The sequence below is a fragment of the Thermochaetoides thermophila genome (genome assembly GCF_000221225.1).
Source record: "Thermochaetoides thermophila DSM 1495 unplaced genomic scaffold scf7180000011815, whole genome shotgun sequence".
Taxonomy (NCBI): domain Eukaryota; kingdom Fungi; phylum Ascomycota; class Sordariomycetes; order Sordariales; family Chaetomiaceae; genus Thermochaetoides; species Thermochaetoides thermophila.
The window spans coordinates 1047044-1061584 of record NW_006383031.1 but is presented as its reverse complement, the minus strand read 5'-3'; the positions used below and the strand labels follow the sequence as shown (position 1 = coordinate 1061584).

Here is a 14541-nt window from a genome sequence, read left to right as displayed (position 1 = left end):
CTTCTTGTATCGATTCACCTTTTTTGTCCTTGACTTCAGATGGCATGCTAACGTCTTTGAGTGCTAATAAGTATAAGCAGTTAAAAGAGTGATGAGACTTCTCTGTTGTTGCTAGTGTGTAGCTCAGAGAAGAGCTTCAGTTATTAGGTTAAAAGCCAAGTTAGTATTGGATGACTTACGTCATTGACATCGTCCAACACTGCTCATGTATCCACCAATAGCAATCTGCCTGTACTAGCCTGAAGAAGGTGGACTTCTTCTATGCGTACATGTTTAAGATCGTAGATATTAGTAAATTGTGCCAACCTGGAAGATTTCACACTCCTGAACGCCCTTCGTGGCGTTTTCGCCATGTTCGTAGGTCGTAATGATTTGTTTAACAAAATAAGATAACTTTCAGGGTTGCATCGATGGGCACACAGTACTGGGCTGGTCCGAGACCACGCCGTTTCCTCCTAAATGGAGTGAGTTATCCCCTGGATAACTCCCTTTCAACTCGGCCACATTCGCTGGCACGTCAGGCACAGTATTCGTCCCTCCCCCCTGTCCTGCCGGCTGTTGGTTGGGGGATGGCACCACGATATTAGCAAGTAGCTCAGCCGCTTGGAAAAGTCGTTGATATGTCTGTGATGTCTGTGACATCATCTGCCCACAGGGTAACACCATCAGGATCAGTGGTTGTTGGGACTGTGCCTGGTTCTGCATTTGCTGTTGGGACATAGCTATGGCGGCTGGTATGTTGCTCAGAGACCTGGACAAGTCATTGAGCGGGAAATTCACTCCGCTTGAAGGAGGGTTAGATGGATGAGTGGGTTCATTGTAGGTGCTGGTCGAGGTCTTCGAATCTGTAGGATTCTGTACACTGTCTTGCTTTGGAGTAGTTACTTCGATCTGAGAAATAGGCGACCAGCGTCCTCTGGCGGGTTTGCGAACGGCTAGGTAGAGAAAGATGAGAAGCAGTCCCATGCAGGTAGTGTCGACAAGCGGTGAGATAACCCATAGAGCCAGGACTTCACTGAAGGACCCTGCATCGATATAGTAGGTTTGGTCCAGATCCTCTATCCAATAGAAGAGGCGATCACCCCAAGCTTCTTTTGGTATGATATACCAGCAGATGGTAACTGCCATGATGACAGCAAGGCGAATGAATTCGAGGATGGCAGACAATAGGAGTAGCAGACATGGCCTTTTCTGTGCGTTGATAGCTTTTGTTAGCGGATGAAGTCTTGAGAGTGATGGCTCTAATATGGCTGATAGTCACCATTCCCAACTTACATCAATCAGTGCTGAATCGTTCCTGAGTGTTATGTACACGAACCAAATGAAGCCAAGTAGAGGAATGCTTGTAATCCACATCAAGATAGCAACGGCCCCCCTAAATTTACTCCAGGATATCCCATCGCTTTCGATTCACCGCTGTCAACACGCATTCAGTGACATCTTGGCTAGATATGAGGAGTAGATGACCTACGATTCCTCAAGAATTGCATAGATTGCGTAGCCAAATACGATGCCGGAGAGTAGAATTAGGACTCCTGCCCATTGGAGGATGAAAAAGCGAAGTTTCTTTTTGACCCAAGCTGGCTGTCCACCAAAATGGAAGAGAAGGCCGTGGCCGAGCTCAAAACAGAGTAATAAAGAGCACAACATCAGAGACATGACGGGCAAAGGCATGACCTTCTGAGAGGATTACCCCCGTATTTCCAAGCCTTTTCAGTTCGGCTATCCAAGCACCGTATATTGTCATAACTAGTAAGGTTCTAACGATTTGTCAGTTAGCCCCTAAGTCAATCGATATCGACTATGTTGAATGTACATCACCCAAAGGGGAAAAACCCCCTTCAACCAGATAACGCCTCGGCGAAATGGGGAGTCCTTCTCAGGTACGAGCCGGAAAGTGAAGAACCAGAATACTGCGACCGGAATGATCCAAAGAGTGGCAAGGATAGGGATTGCAAGTATTAGGGCTCCTTCTTCCACACCAACATAATCAGGACAAGATGTGTGAGTGGCTAGAGAAAAGTCGAATTCTTGCCTTGAGAAAAGCGTGGGAATGTCGGTTGAGCGACCGTATACCGTAGTATGCTGAGAAGCCTGAAATGTAATGATTGGTGGCAAAGTCATTGTGAGTAACCCCGACGCAGTAGGGCCGGAATGAAGCATCGGCAAATCTATCTTGAAGCGAAGGTCGTAGTCTGGAGGTCGGTCGTGTTGAAAGAATGTCCAAACAGCTGCTGATGGATGTTCCCCGTTTCCGTAAACCGGCGATCATCCGCCGCAAAGTGAAAATAGTTTGAACGTTGGAAAGTGTCAACAGCCTTTATCCATTATCGACTACACTTCTCAGCCTTGTTGAACTCCAACCTCCCTCGTTGTCTCCATTACCCTTCTCGTTACCAACCATCACATGCGGGCCCCAAGCCATGTTTCACCCTCTGAAGTCACGATGCAGTTTTATCGCTTAGCCGGATTATTACAGGGACGCATTACTGCTGTAAGGGTACTCGAGCAGTAGGCTAGCTGTTTTTGGAGGCCGGACGAGTAAAGATAGTGCAGCATCGACCTGATATGTGGGCACATGTTACACAAGGCTCTGAGTCGAAGTCGAGCTGGGATGGCTGCACAGGCGCCTTAATGTCAAAAGACTAGTGTAGACGAGAGAATGGCGCCAATCATCGTGAAGATATTAGACTGCGGCGTTAGATGCCAAAACATAGAGGCTCGAAGGATTACTGGTGCTTTCTGCACACTTCTAAATCCAGACCAGTATACGGCTAAACCGGAGCTTGGGAGTCTCCAGCACAACCAAAAAGGCTGCAAAGCCGCGTGGCAAGCAGTTGAGTGGCAGGAAACTAAGACATCTGAAAGCTCGCAGAAAGGTCAGTCGTATTTCTCAAAATAACAATATCACTACATGAGGATTACACATTCACCGCCAAAGATCCCTTAGCATAGCAACATCAGGCACCAAACAGAAACAACTTCCAAACAACAAGGTATTAACATCACATCCCATCGACCACCATGCCAGGGAAAAGATATCACTTTGGTATTCCATAACTCCACAAAGGAACAAAAAAAAAGGCAAAGACACCCTTTCGTTCTAATCCCCTCACCCTCCCTCACCACTTCAATACTCCTGCACGATATCTCCTCTCCCCAACCGGGACCTACCAGGCGTGGCATACCTCGCCGACGTCCTGCGTCCAAAGTCTCCAGCAATACTCTCTCTGGTAGGCCTTTTCAATCTAGCATGGCTGACCATGTTGACCTCGTGTGGCAGAGCAACAATGACATTCTTATCCGTACCAAATTTGAAGTCGTCCGCCTTGACATCATCCGTGTACCTCTTGATGAGGTATGGCGCCTTCTTACCCGCAAGAACTTTCTTCAGGCTCCACTCAATGATGTACGGGCCAGAAGCAGTAATGATGCTCGTCTCCTCGGCACCCTCACCCGTGTTAAACTTGGCCGGTGTGAAGCTCACGCCCTTGCCCGTCTCATAGGCAAACTGTGCAACGTGCTCGGGGGTCAGAGCCAGACGACGCGGTTGGGGCTTGGCGTCGGCTGCGAAAGACTTCTCGAAGCCGAGCTTTCCCTCGTTCTTGCCCGACTTTTGCAGCGCGTCGATCAGTAAAAGGTAGGTCTTGCAGGTGGCGAGGACCCAACGGCCGTCGGCAGAGACATCGAGGCCAATAATGGGCTCGCCGAGGGCAGGGATGTGCGTCTTAGCATTGATACCCAAGCGGTCGAAGAGGCGCACGTCGCCCTTGTTGGACGCTACGGCGATGTAGCCTTGTTTCGTAGTGGCCAGAGCACTGAAATCGTTCTTGCTGACGTACTGCTTGAGCTGCGAGTCGACCAGCTTGCTGCCCGGCAAGCGGGGATCGACACGGTAGAGGGCGTTACGACTGATACCCAGGAAGGTAGGCTCGCTGGTCATTTGGGCAAACTTGTTCTCAGGGGCGAAGGTAACGACGGGGATGTCCTCGTGAACCGTCCACTCGTCAACAACCTTGCCATACTCGAGATCCATACGGTACAGCTTGTTCGGGTCGTTGTCCTTCTGGAGGATAAGGTTACGGTCCTCATTATGGAGCATAACCTTCTTGGGAGAAAACAGCTCGCCCTTGGGCGTCTGAACTTTCGAGATGTTGGTGCTGAACTCGAGGTGGTTGTTCGGCGTATGCTTGAAGACGCCGATCTTGGAGCCGCGCACGACAAATGACCGGTCGTGCTTGTAACCGACAGCGAGCATCTTATTGACATCGCCGTCCTTGGGTTTATAGTCAACATCGTCCTGCTCCTCGTCGCTGTCATAGTGCTCGCTCTGTGCACGGTCATCCTCCTCCTCCTCCTCTTCCTCCTCCTCTTCAGACTCCCCGTCTTCGTCCCTCCCTTCTTCCTCTTCTTCCTCGACACTCTCCGAGTCCTCCATTGCGAGGTCGTTGAAGGCATCAGCGACATAATCGCGCTCCTTATCCTTGATCTTCGACCATTTCATCTCATTGAGACGCTCCCAGAGGGCTTGCAGCAGGCCTTGCTGGAACCTCTCCAGAGTTGGTTGGTCTTTGAACCGCAGGAGCCACGAGTACGCAGAACCATCATCGGTGAACTGGTTGAAGATGAAAGATAAAAACTCGAAATTGAATACGGGGTTAATCTCAGCCACAACGGGAATACCAAGCCAGTCGCGGTCAGCACTAGAAACCTCGAGCCAGTACTCCCAGTCGCCAATCTCCATGACCTTCGCAGTCACGGACGCATCTTGCAGAACGAAGGTGCCCGAGGGAAAGTCGAAGAAGTGCAGCTCGGCGATCTCGGCTGCGAGCAGCTCACGCGCCTTGGGATGCTGCGACACTGCCGGAGGCTTCATATCCCGCTCCTTGCCCCTCTTGGCGGGAGTTGGAGGCTCCGGGGAACTGTCGCGCTTGTTCAGAGCCATATCGTCGATTGCGTCAATGGACCGGGCCAATGTTGGGCTATGAATGGGGCTGGCCTGGGGGATAGGAGGCTCGTCGGCAAACTCGAACTGCTTGAGATCCTCTTCGGAGGCAGTGGTATGCGGCTTGCGGTACTTGCGTTCGTACTGGCACTCACGGGCAATGCGCTCAAACTGCTGCACCTGCTTGGACGAAATGCTCGCGTCGCACACAAACTCGTAGACGTCGCCAGCGTCTCCGCTCAGGTCGCGCCAAGCCAGGACTCGCTCACTGCCCTCGCGGTTCTCGACACGGAAGTGAAGCGCCTCGTCTAGAAGGAAAGTCTTCTCGTCGCGTTCACTACCAAGAGCGTCGGCGTCGGCGCCACCGTCCTCACCCTCTTCCTCAGCAAGAAGTTCGGCCTCGCCTTCTTCGTAGACGCGCTGGACAACTAGCTGGTAGTGGAAGTCCTGGGCAGTGCGCCGAATTCGCGCCGAGGCGTCCTTGAAGATAAGCTCGGAGTAGCCCTTGGGAGACAGCGGTCGCACCAGATAAAGCTGGCCTTGTGGTAGCTCGATCAGAGTCTCCTGGTTGCTGGAGCCGAACAGCAGCTTTCCGACTGCGCAGTATTAGCAGTAAAGTTTGACAGCGGCAGGCAAGGCAAAAGCGAGATGGAGACAGTAGGATAAAAGGAATTTGTGCGAAGGTGGTCGAAACTCGACCGCGTGGAGGCAGGAGGCAAAAGGCGAAAGCGTGGGAGCGTGGAGCGGGGCAGAGCTTACCATTCCGGAGCACAAACATGGTGGCTGCTGATGTGTTTTTGTCCTTTTGTTGGTAAACAGCGGGGAGAGGGGCTGAGCAGAAACGGTCGTCGCCGTCAATGTTGGGGGCGCGTAAAAGTCGCAGGATGGGGAAAAGACGACAACCAGAGTCAAACCAGACGAGAGGGACGGGTCGCAAGGTTTGTTTGGATCCTGACGCGTGGAAGAGGGGGCTTTCTTCCCTTGTCGTGCACCACGCTGTCACGCTGGCAGAGTCTTGGTCTTTGTGCAGCTGCAGCGGGGTGCTGCGTCATGGGCAACCAGAAAATGTTTGGCTTTGCTGTGGGCGGAAGGCGGTGTGGCCATGCTGTGGATACGCGCCACAGAGAAGGGGTTGCGCCACAGGATCGCAGGGTGCGACCTGCAAGATCCAGGCCAATAAATAATTCATCCATACACCACAGGCCGCAGAGACGAAAACTCACATGACAGTCATCATCAAGTTAACATGGCATGTATTTAATGGAATTTCTGATTATGGTTCCCTAACAGCATTCTAAGGTTTCATGGTTGTCTCTGTGGCCGCACGGAATACCAACATTATGCACAGGTGCTGATACATCATCATCCTGTGATCCTTCTCGCCTTCTCTGGCTCACCACCTGGGCGGCCACTCCGGTGGACCTTGCTTCCGGATCGCACCAAACCTGTTACTTCCAAACCTGGACTTGACCTGGGACGAGTCGCCGCTGGCCAGGTCGTCAACAATTAGGCGCGCGACATTCTTGCCCATCAGCGCCGATGTCTCCATGGTGGAGATGAAGGGCTCGATGCCCGAAGTGTAGTAGACCCCGTCGCCTACAATAATGTCCTGAAAACTCGTGCGCGGCACGGCCTTGGGATACGAGTGAAAAACATGCGGGTAATACCAGCTTATCGGGCTACCAGAGCCCGTAAATGTGTCTGGCACAGTTTGTCCAAAGAGGGCGCTGGGGCAACGGTCAGTGATGCTGCTCCTCAAGATTTGAAAGGCGTGGCATACCTTAGCAGGGATGGTGTTAACGCCTGCGGGGAGAAGATCTTGTAGATGTATTCCTTTTTCTTGGTCGCCGGGTTGATAGCAGTACGCAGGATAGTACAGCTGAAGAAGCCGGCCTTGCCAACACCTTGGGAGCCGGAGTTCGCATTGTCGGCTTTGGCGAGAGTGGTCAGGATGCCGGTTGGTACGTTGAGGAAGCCGGGCCACTTGAAGTATTGCGGCTTGAGGCGCTTGGACGACGAGAAGATGGTGACGTGCAGCTGGACGTACGGGACCGACTCGATAGAGCTGGTCAGGACGCCGGAGCCGACGTCGATATTGCTAAACTGGAAAGGGTTGGCGAGGATGACCTTGTCGAAGGTAATCTGATAGGTCGTGTTACTTGATCCAGAGATGGTCTGGATGGCGTACTTGCTGCCGCTCTTCTTGAGACCGATAACAGGGGAATTCAGGTTGATGGTGGCCCCGGACGCCTCAACCATCTTCTGGAAGATCTGCCAGTTGCCCCCCAGAACTTGCACGGCACCCTCGGCGGCAACGGAAACCTATCGGTGTCAGCGTACTTGGTCTGGGCAGGCTAATACGTAGTAGACATACCAAGGCATCCAGGCCATGCATGTTAGCAAGGTTAGAGGCATAATTAACCGAGTAAGGGCCTGAATAAAGTCATGCTGCCATAAAGAGCTGATCTGTGCAAGGTTATTTGAGTTTTTGTTGAAACGACAGCAAACGTTCATAGACACTTACCCCATTGGCATTGAGGAACTGTTCGCCGGAGACTCCGGTCACGTTGGTTAGACCCAGGTTCGCCACGACATCTGTCAGCGACGAGAATGGGAAGTGAGGAGGCTGATAAATTCGCAGGAATTGCCCGATGACGCTGGCGACCAGCTGCTGGGTCCGTCGAGGGGCGGTAACGCCGTATCTCAGGGCAACCTTGAGGTTGTTGAACCATTCAGGGAGACGCTCATCCAGGGTGAACAAGAACTGGTCACCGTCCCAGACGCCTAGGTGACCCTCGACACCCGAATCGCTGTTCTGACCGATCGTAATCAGACCAAACTGCTGTGCAGCATTGTAGAGGATCTGATTGATTTGAACGAAAATACTGGCACCCAACTCAACCACCTGCGAGGCATCACCGTACGGGTTAATGGTGAGTGTACGACCACCAATGCGATTCTCCTTCTCAAAGATTGTGATGTTGACGTTGAGTCCCAGATCGTTGGCATACTGAGACAAATGGTACGCGGTGGATGATCCAGCCGCTCCGGCGCCTGTACAACGGTCAGCACATGCACACATGCGCCCCGGCCGGACATCTGTGTCCAAGCAGAGCCAGAGTGTTTGTTGTCAACGAACCTATGATAGCAACTTGGGTTTGGGCAGCACCAAGGCCCAGAAGAGCCAAGGTGTTAAGCCCCAGTGAGCCCAGGGGCAATTTCATGATGGGCGGTGGTGAGGTAAGTTAGTTTTCCGGTGCTCAACTAAACAACTCTGGGCGAACAAGCTGATGCTGTATGAATACGACGTCCGTCACTGATCCTGAGATGACCTGCATCAAGCAATAGTGATCGGCAGTAGATTTATACTCAGAGGGCAGGTGGATTGCCGCTAAGAGGTGAGTGAGATACCAACTCAACTTATAGAGATTGGACACGCAGCCAAGTCAGATGCGGACAGTGGTGTCCAGCTGCAGAGTCGGCTACCGAATCTGTCCACTCCTACAAGGCACTGTGCCGGTATGCGGGTGCTACTTAGCAAGGGTCTGAAGAAACTGTCTGGTTGTTAATAAACTGTACGATACGAGAGGTACGATAGGGCTGAGAGTTGTTGACAGACAAGCTAGTGTCTCAGTAAACTCCACACATCTTAAACATATCTAACATCGCATTTTGTCAGCACTACTGCAGACCCCCAACCCGTCAAGACATCAACTATTTCCTATAACCGTGTTGACAAGTCAGTCAGCTTGCCGGAAATGAAGCGGTCCGAGATCCATCAGCAGCCCAAAGGGTATAGGACCAGTCTGATACACGGATGAAAAATTATGTTTGAAATAAACTATTGCCGTTTTTATACTTGAACAAGAGATGCAAGCAGGCCAAAAGAGGAGTTTCGAGACGGGGCCGGCCGTTGCCCGGCATTCCAGAACCCTCCTAGGACGGGTGGTGAACCCTGGCAGGCGGCTTACATAAGCCAAGATTGGGCCCCTCAGACCAGTGGCCCCTCAGTTCAGTGATGGCGGGCGGTCTGGCAGCCCGGCAGTCACTGTCAGATTCCATGAGCTTTCCACAGGCTATCCACAGCTGCATTGGCCCGAGCTTCTTGTGGGACATCCCTGCCTGCTGGCTGCCCCTCCGCCCAAACCTGCACGGCCTGCAACCTGGGTAGCTCAACACCGAAGGAAAAAAAAAGTTAACGTTCGAGGAGGCGGCGATAGCAACAACGTTCCAGCTGTACAGTCCGCAAAGTAATCACATATCCCGACCGACCGTCCATTGGAACCCATTTTGTCGCCAATAATTCCCGGCCATGTCAGCAGCACAGCTCCTGAACCCGAAAGCGGAGTCGAGGGTGCGCCCCTGTCCCCAGAAGAAGACGACTGCGTCGATGAGGGCGTCGATGACCAGAGTCTGACAGTTCGTGTTTACAGAGGAGGCAAGAGGCACTTCGTGTCAACATAAGTGCCGGTGAGGGTCTCCAGGATGTCCTGAAGTCGAATCTGGGCCCCATGGGCACCATCAAGATGTATGAAAGAGTTCCCTATATGGTTTGGTTTGGCGGACTGGAACTTGGGCTAACTGGAGCAGGCTTGTTGATGGCGCGGGCCAGGTACGGTCAACCAAATGAACGAGCCGACAAGATGACCCCGAATAGATGCTGACGCCGTCAAGATCAAACTGACAAAGGACGGCAATGTCCTGCTCCGCGAGATGCAAATACAAAACCCTACCGCTGTTATGATCGCACGCGCGGCGACGGCTCAGGACGATATCTGCGGCGATGGCACAACATCCGTCGTGTTGTTGGTCGGCGAGCTCCTCAAGCAGGCAGACCGCTACATCCAGGAGGGGCTTCACCCTCGTATCATCACCGATGGCTTCGAGATTGCCAAGAATGAGGCGCTCAAGGTGTGTTCAGGAGACTGATGATATCATTGTCTATGACTGACATTGATCTGTAGTTCCTGGACAAGTTCAAGCTGCCCAAGGATATCGACCGTGAGCTTCTCCTCAATGTTGCCAGGACATCGCTATCAACCAAGCTGAGTTCTAGCCTTGCCCAACACCTCACACCCAGCATCGTTGATGCCGTTCTGGCCATATACCAGCCCCCGGCTAAGCCCGACTTGCACATGATCGAAATCATGAAGATGCAACACCGGACTGCTTCCGACACACAACTTATTCGCGGCCTTGCCCTCGACCACGGCGCTCGGCACCCCGACATGCCCAAGCGGGTAGAAAACGCCTATATCCTGACCCTCAACGTCAGCTTGGAGTACGAGAAGTCCGAGATCAACTCCGGCTTCTTCTACTCGAGCGCCGAACAGCGCGACAAGCTGGTGGAGAGCGAACGGAAGTTTGTCGACCTCAAGCTCAAGAAGATCGTCGAGCTCAAGAAGCAAGTGTGCGGCAACGACCCAAACAAGAACTTCGTCGTTATCAACCAGAAGGGTATCGACCCCCTGTCTCTCGACGTCCTGGCCAAGAACGGCATTTTGGCTCTCCGGAGAGCCAAGAGGCGCAACATGGAGCGTCTGCAGCTCGTTTGCGGCGGCGTGGCGCAGAACAGCGTGGACGACCTGTCACCCGACGTGCTGGGTTGGGCTGGCCTAGTGTACGAGCAGCAGCTGGGCGAGGAGAAGTACACTTTCGTCGAGGATGTCAAGGACCCCAAGTCTGTGACCATCCTGATCAAGGGTCCCAATCAGCACACCATCACCCAGGTGACCGACGCCGTACGCGACGGCCTGCGCAGTGTATATAACTGCATTGTCGACAAGGCTGTTGTGCCCGGTGCTGGCGCCTTCCACGTCGCATGCGCAGCGCACCTGCGCAGCGACGAGTTCCTCAAGACGGTCAAGGGCAAGGCGAAGTTTGGCGTCGAGGCGTTTGCCGATGCGCTGCTGGTCATTCCCAAGACTCTGGCAGCTAACGCTGGCTTGGACGTGCAGGATGCTGGTAAGTAAACTGTCTCATCTGTTTGTCTAGTTCTGGGCAGTAGCTAAGCTATCTACAGTGGCTCTCCTGCAAGACGAGCTTCGTGCCGGTAACGTGGCCGGTATTGATCTCCAGACCGGTCAGCCTATGGATCCCGTGCTGGAGGGTGTGTTCGACTCGTTCCGTGTCCTGCGCAACTGCATCGCGTCCAGCTCGAGCATCGCTTCCAACCTGCTGCTGTGCGATGAGCTGCTCAAGGCGCGGCAGATGGGCCGCAGCGGTGGCCCGGGAGGGCCGGGAGGAATGGAGGGTGTTGAGGAGTAAATATGTTGCAGCAGTTAATGCATTGCATCTGTGAAGCCTGTAAAATACTGCTGGTAGAGAAGAATATATGCAGGACAGGTGTGATGTGTCAGATTGGATATGTGTTCTGCGTGGTGTACAGTATTTTGCCTCTGTGAACTCTTATGAGCGGCCGTTTCCATGGTTGGGGGGGACGTCAATGCTGTCGCTGAAGTGCGGGCGAAATGGCGGGGTAGCAAAATGACCCCACCAAAATTTTCCGAGAAGCTGCACGGTGACTTGCGACAGGCAACGCCAACAAATCTAAACAAGTTGGCAAATTATCCTTCTGTTGGAATTTTTTTGCTCCAAGTGGGTGTTTTGTACAGAAATTCTAGAAAAATGGCCCCCTACGACGACAGCGACTCCGAATCCGACGTTGAGTACACCGAGACCAACGTTCTTCTGGGCTATGCCTCGACTGATTCCAATGGCGAGGAGGTTAGCCGGTTGGGAGGGACACCTGTATGCACAAAATTTCTCCAATCCCATAACAAATCTTGATTAGACGCTTGCTAACTGATTGTCTGTTTAAATAGGACTGGATTGACCCCTCCCATCCCCCCTCGGCACGGCTTGCCCGCTGCAAGGTCTGCAATGACCTAATGGTCCTCCTCCTCCAGCTGAACGGCGAACTCCCCGGCCGTTTCCCTGGTCACGAACGCCGGTTGTATGTATTTTCCTGTCGCAGACGAAGCTGTCGACGCAAGGAAGGCTGTGTGCGCGCCCTGAGAGGCGTCAGGGTTTCCGAAGAGTTGTTGATTGAGCATAAGAAGCAAGGGAAACAACTTGAGGAGGCGGAACCCAAAAAGGAGGTTAAGGCATCTGAGCTGGGGTTGGGAGAGAGTATCTTCGGCGTGAAGCCGTCTACTGGAGGGACGGCTAAGGCGAACCCCTTCATGACGGGTTCTGGATCAGGGTCAGGTGGGAACCCCTTCACGGCGAAGCCTTCTGGCGTCAACCCATTTGGGCCAGCAAAACCTGCCTCTTCAGCCGATACTCCAGAAACGAAAGAAATAACCCAAAATGCAGCCGACGCCCTCCCCAAAACCTTTGCTGAAACCCTCTCCCTCAACAACCCCCAACAACCCGTTTCTCATGGGCCAGCCCCTCCTCCTGAGCCCTGGCCAACCTCTCCCAACGACCTACCCAAGCCTTACCCCGTCCGCTGGCTCTCTGACGCCGAGTACGAGGCCCTCGACCCAACTCCCCCTCCTGTTACACAAAACACTGCCGCTGTCCCGATGGAGCTTGATAACGATGACAGCTCCGGCGGCGGCGGCCAGGAGGATAAGGAGACCTACGAATCGAACATGGACACGACCTTCCAAAAGTTCGCCGATATTGTTGGGCAGAATCCAGAACAATGCATCCGGTATGAGTTTGGTGGCCAGCCGTTGCTGTACAGCAAGGCCGATGCAGTCGGTAAGCTGTTGAAGGCGGGCGGCCCAGGAATGCCACGGTGCAGCAACTGTGGTGCGAATAGGGTGTTTGAGGTGCAGCTGACGCCGCACGCGATTGAGCAGCTGGAGTCGGAGGAAGATAATGATATTGCGGAGGGGATGGATTGGGGGACGATTATTGTGGGTGTGTGCGAGAAGGATTGTACAGAAAGGGGACAGAGGAATGGGGAGACGGGGTATGTGGAGGAGTGGGCTGGGGTGCAGTGGGAGGAGTTGACGGTTAAGAGGTGAGAGGGGTACAATGGCATGTACGGTGCGAAATGGGGAAAGCTATGAAACGGTCCCAGTCATTCATCGTGTTGGCATCTGCGCAATGAGGCTATGATATTAACATAGAACCCATGTAATCCAGACAGACACCCATTTGTTTGCCTTGGCCCTTTGCAGCCCCAGCCCATCCGCGGCGCGGCGACCCGTGCCCGCCAGAACAACCCAAACGCCATATACGTGATACGTGATACGCAGTTTTTACCACCAGATGCGAAAGAAAACGGGAGAGGGTAAAAAAGTCATGATACGAGGCCCATGTTACGTTTCGTCAGGAGTGAGAGAGCAAAGTGTGTCATCTTGACCCAGCCCAGCCAGGGAAATTATGCGCTGTCCTCCCAGGACCGCCTGATGACCTTGCTGAACATGTCGATGGACACGTCCTCGCGGATCTCCATCTTCTTGGCCTCGTTGTCCGGGTTCTTAGGCACGTGCACAACGCCGGCGTCGTCAACTGTCCAACCGCACGTCTCGACGACAAACTTCTTGACCTCGTCGACGCTCCGGAAGCCGAGCCAGCTCTCCAGCACGCTCGCCTGGATTTCACGGAAGGCCTGTCCCACCAGCGCCGCGATGCGCACCCGGATAGTCTCCTCGAAACCGCGGATGTCGGCCGTCAGGTCCGCGTAGATGTCGTCGCTGGCCAGCGTCTCCCAGAACTTGGCGTACTGTGCGCCCTCCAGCTGGGCGTTGAGCACGCGCAGCTTGCTGATCGCCTCGGCGAGGTCGGACGAGGGCGAGTTCGGGCCCGCGGAGGTGTGCGAGGGAAGCAGGAGATGCAGCGCCAGGTCGAACTGGGCCGAAGGGAACTGCGTCATGGCCTTGACCAGGATGTTTGTGATGACCTCATCTTTGATGCGGTCGGGGTTGAGCTGGTAGCTGTTGGGGATGTGAGCAGGCGATCTATTGAGACCCAATGCTGAGAACAGAGAGCAGAGAGGCGTGGGGGAGGGGTAGTCCTCTCAGATAGAGCTAATATACGAACTCCAGTCGCAGGCAGGGTAATTAATCCGCTTGCGGTCAGGCGTATAGAAAAGACTCATCATAGAGGACCAGTTGGGGTTGGGCTCGAAAAAGTAATATAAGCACGTACAGCTTGAGCAGCGCGCGATTGCTCGCGCAGTCCGTGAACTTCTCCTCACATTGCTGAGTGAGGTAGGCCTCGAGGATATCGGCGGCCTGCGGGTTGTAGCGCTCCAACCCGTTGATGATGTTGCGGATCTGCTCTGGCCGCTCTTGGGGGTCCTCGCCGTTCATCTTGGGGGGCCGGTGTTGAGGGGGGTTCTGGAGGGATGAGGAAAAATCCAAAAACGTTTTTGCGTTGCTGGGGAAGGGGGGGGGCTCTGCCAGGGTGTTTTGGCGAGCCCTTCCCAATCACTGTGGACAATATCGCCGAGGTGGGGCTTGGTTTTGCGCCAAGCCTAACCTTTTTGTGGGCGCATCTTGCGGTTAGTGCTGGTGGGGTTACCCCTGGCAGGCACGTGCTTCCGTGGCTGGGTCGCGCGGCACCCGGATGGAGCGCGTCTGCCTGTCCGACGTCATTGCCTGTCTATCCAGGCAGACGGACAGTTGATGTCTCGG

The 14541-nt window shown here is 53.7% G+C and overlaps 4 protein-coding genes across 4 annotated transcripts; 2 read left to right on the top strand and 2 right to left on the bottom strand.

Annotated features, from left to right (window-relative positions):
• Positions 1-3130: 3130 nt before the first annotated feature.
• Positions 3131-8169, bottom strand: CTHT_0019130 (oxidoreductase-like protein; the record flags this gene model as incomplete). Its single annotated transcript, XM_006692339.1, has 6 exons — positions 3131-5541; positions 5705-5988; positions 6343-6672; positions 6726-7267; positions 7470-7999; positions 8085-8169. 6 exons carry the CDS (start codon positions 8167-8169, stop codon positions 3131-3133), a joined length of 4182 nt encoding a protein of 1393 aa, XP_006692402.1.
• A 1088-nt stretch (positions 8170-9257) lies between these two features.
• Positions 9258-11212, top strand: CTHT_0019120 (uncharacterized protein; the record flags this gene model as incomplete). The annotated part of the gene is made up of 6 exons (XM_006692338.1): positions 9258-9299; positions 9379-9473; positions 9536-9557; positions 9620-9856; positions 9910-10909; positions 10968-11212. The coding sequence occupies 6 exons, from the start codon at positions 9258-9260 to the stop codon at positions 11210-11212; spliced, it is 1641 nt and encodes a 546-aa protein (XP_006692401.1).
• Positions 11213-11572: 360 nt separating this feature from the next.
• On the top strand, positions 11573-12924 carry CTHT_0019110 (uncharacterized protein; the record flags this gene model as incomplete). Its single annotated transcript, XM_006692337.1, has 3 exons — positions 11573-11695; positions 11770-11900; positions 11973-12924. The coding sequence occupies 3 exons, from the start codon at positions 11573-11575 to the stop codon at positions 12922-12924; spliced, it is 1206 nt and encodes a 401-aa protein (XP_006692400.1).
• Positions 12925-13283: 359 nt separating this feature from the next.
• Positions 13284-14217, bottom strand: CTHT_0019100 (uncharacterized protein; the record flags this gene model as incomplete). The annotated part of the gene is made up of 2 exons (XM_006692336.1): positions 13284-13863; positions 14054-14217. The coding sequence occupies 2 exons, from the start codon at positions 14215-14217 to the stop codon at positions 13284-13286; spliced, it is 744 nt and encodes a 247-aa protein (XP_006692399.1).
• Between the last annotated feature and the right edge of the window lie 324 nt (positions 14218-14541).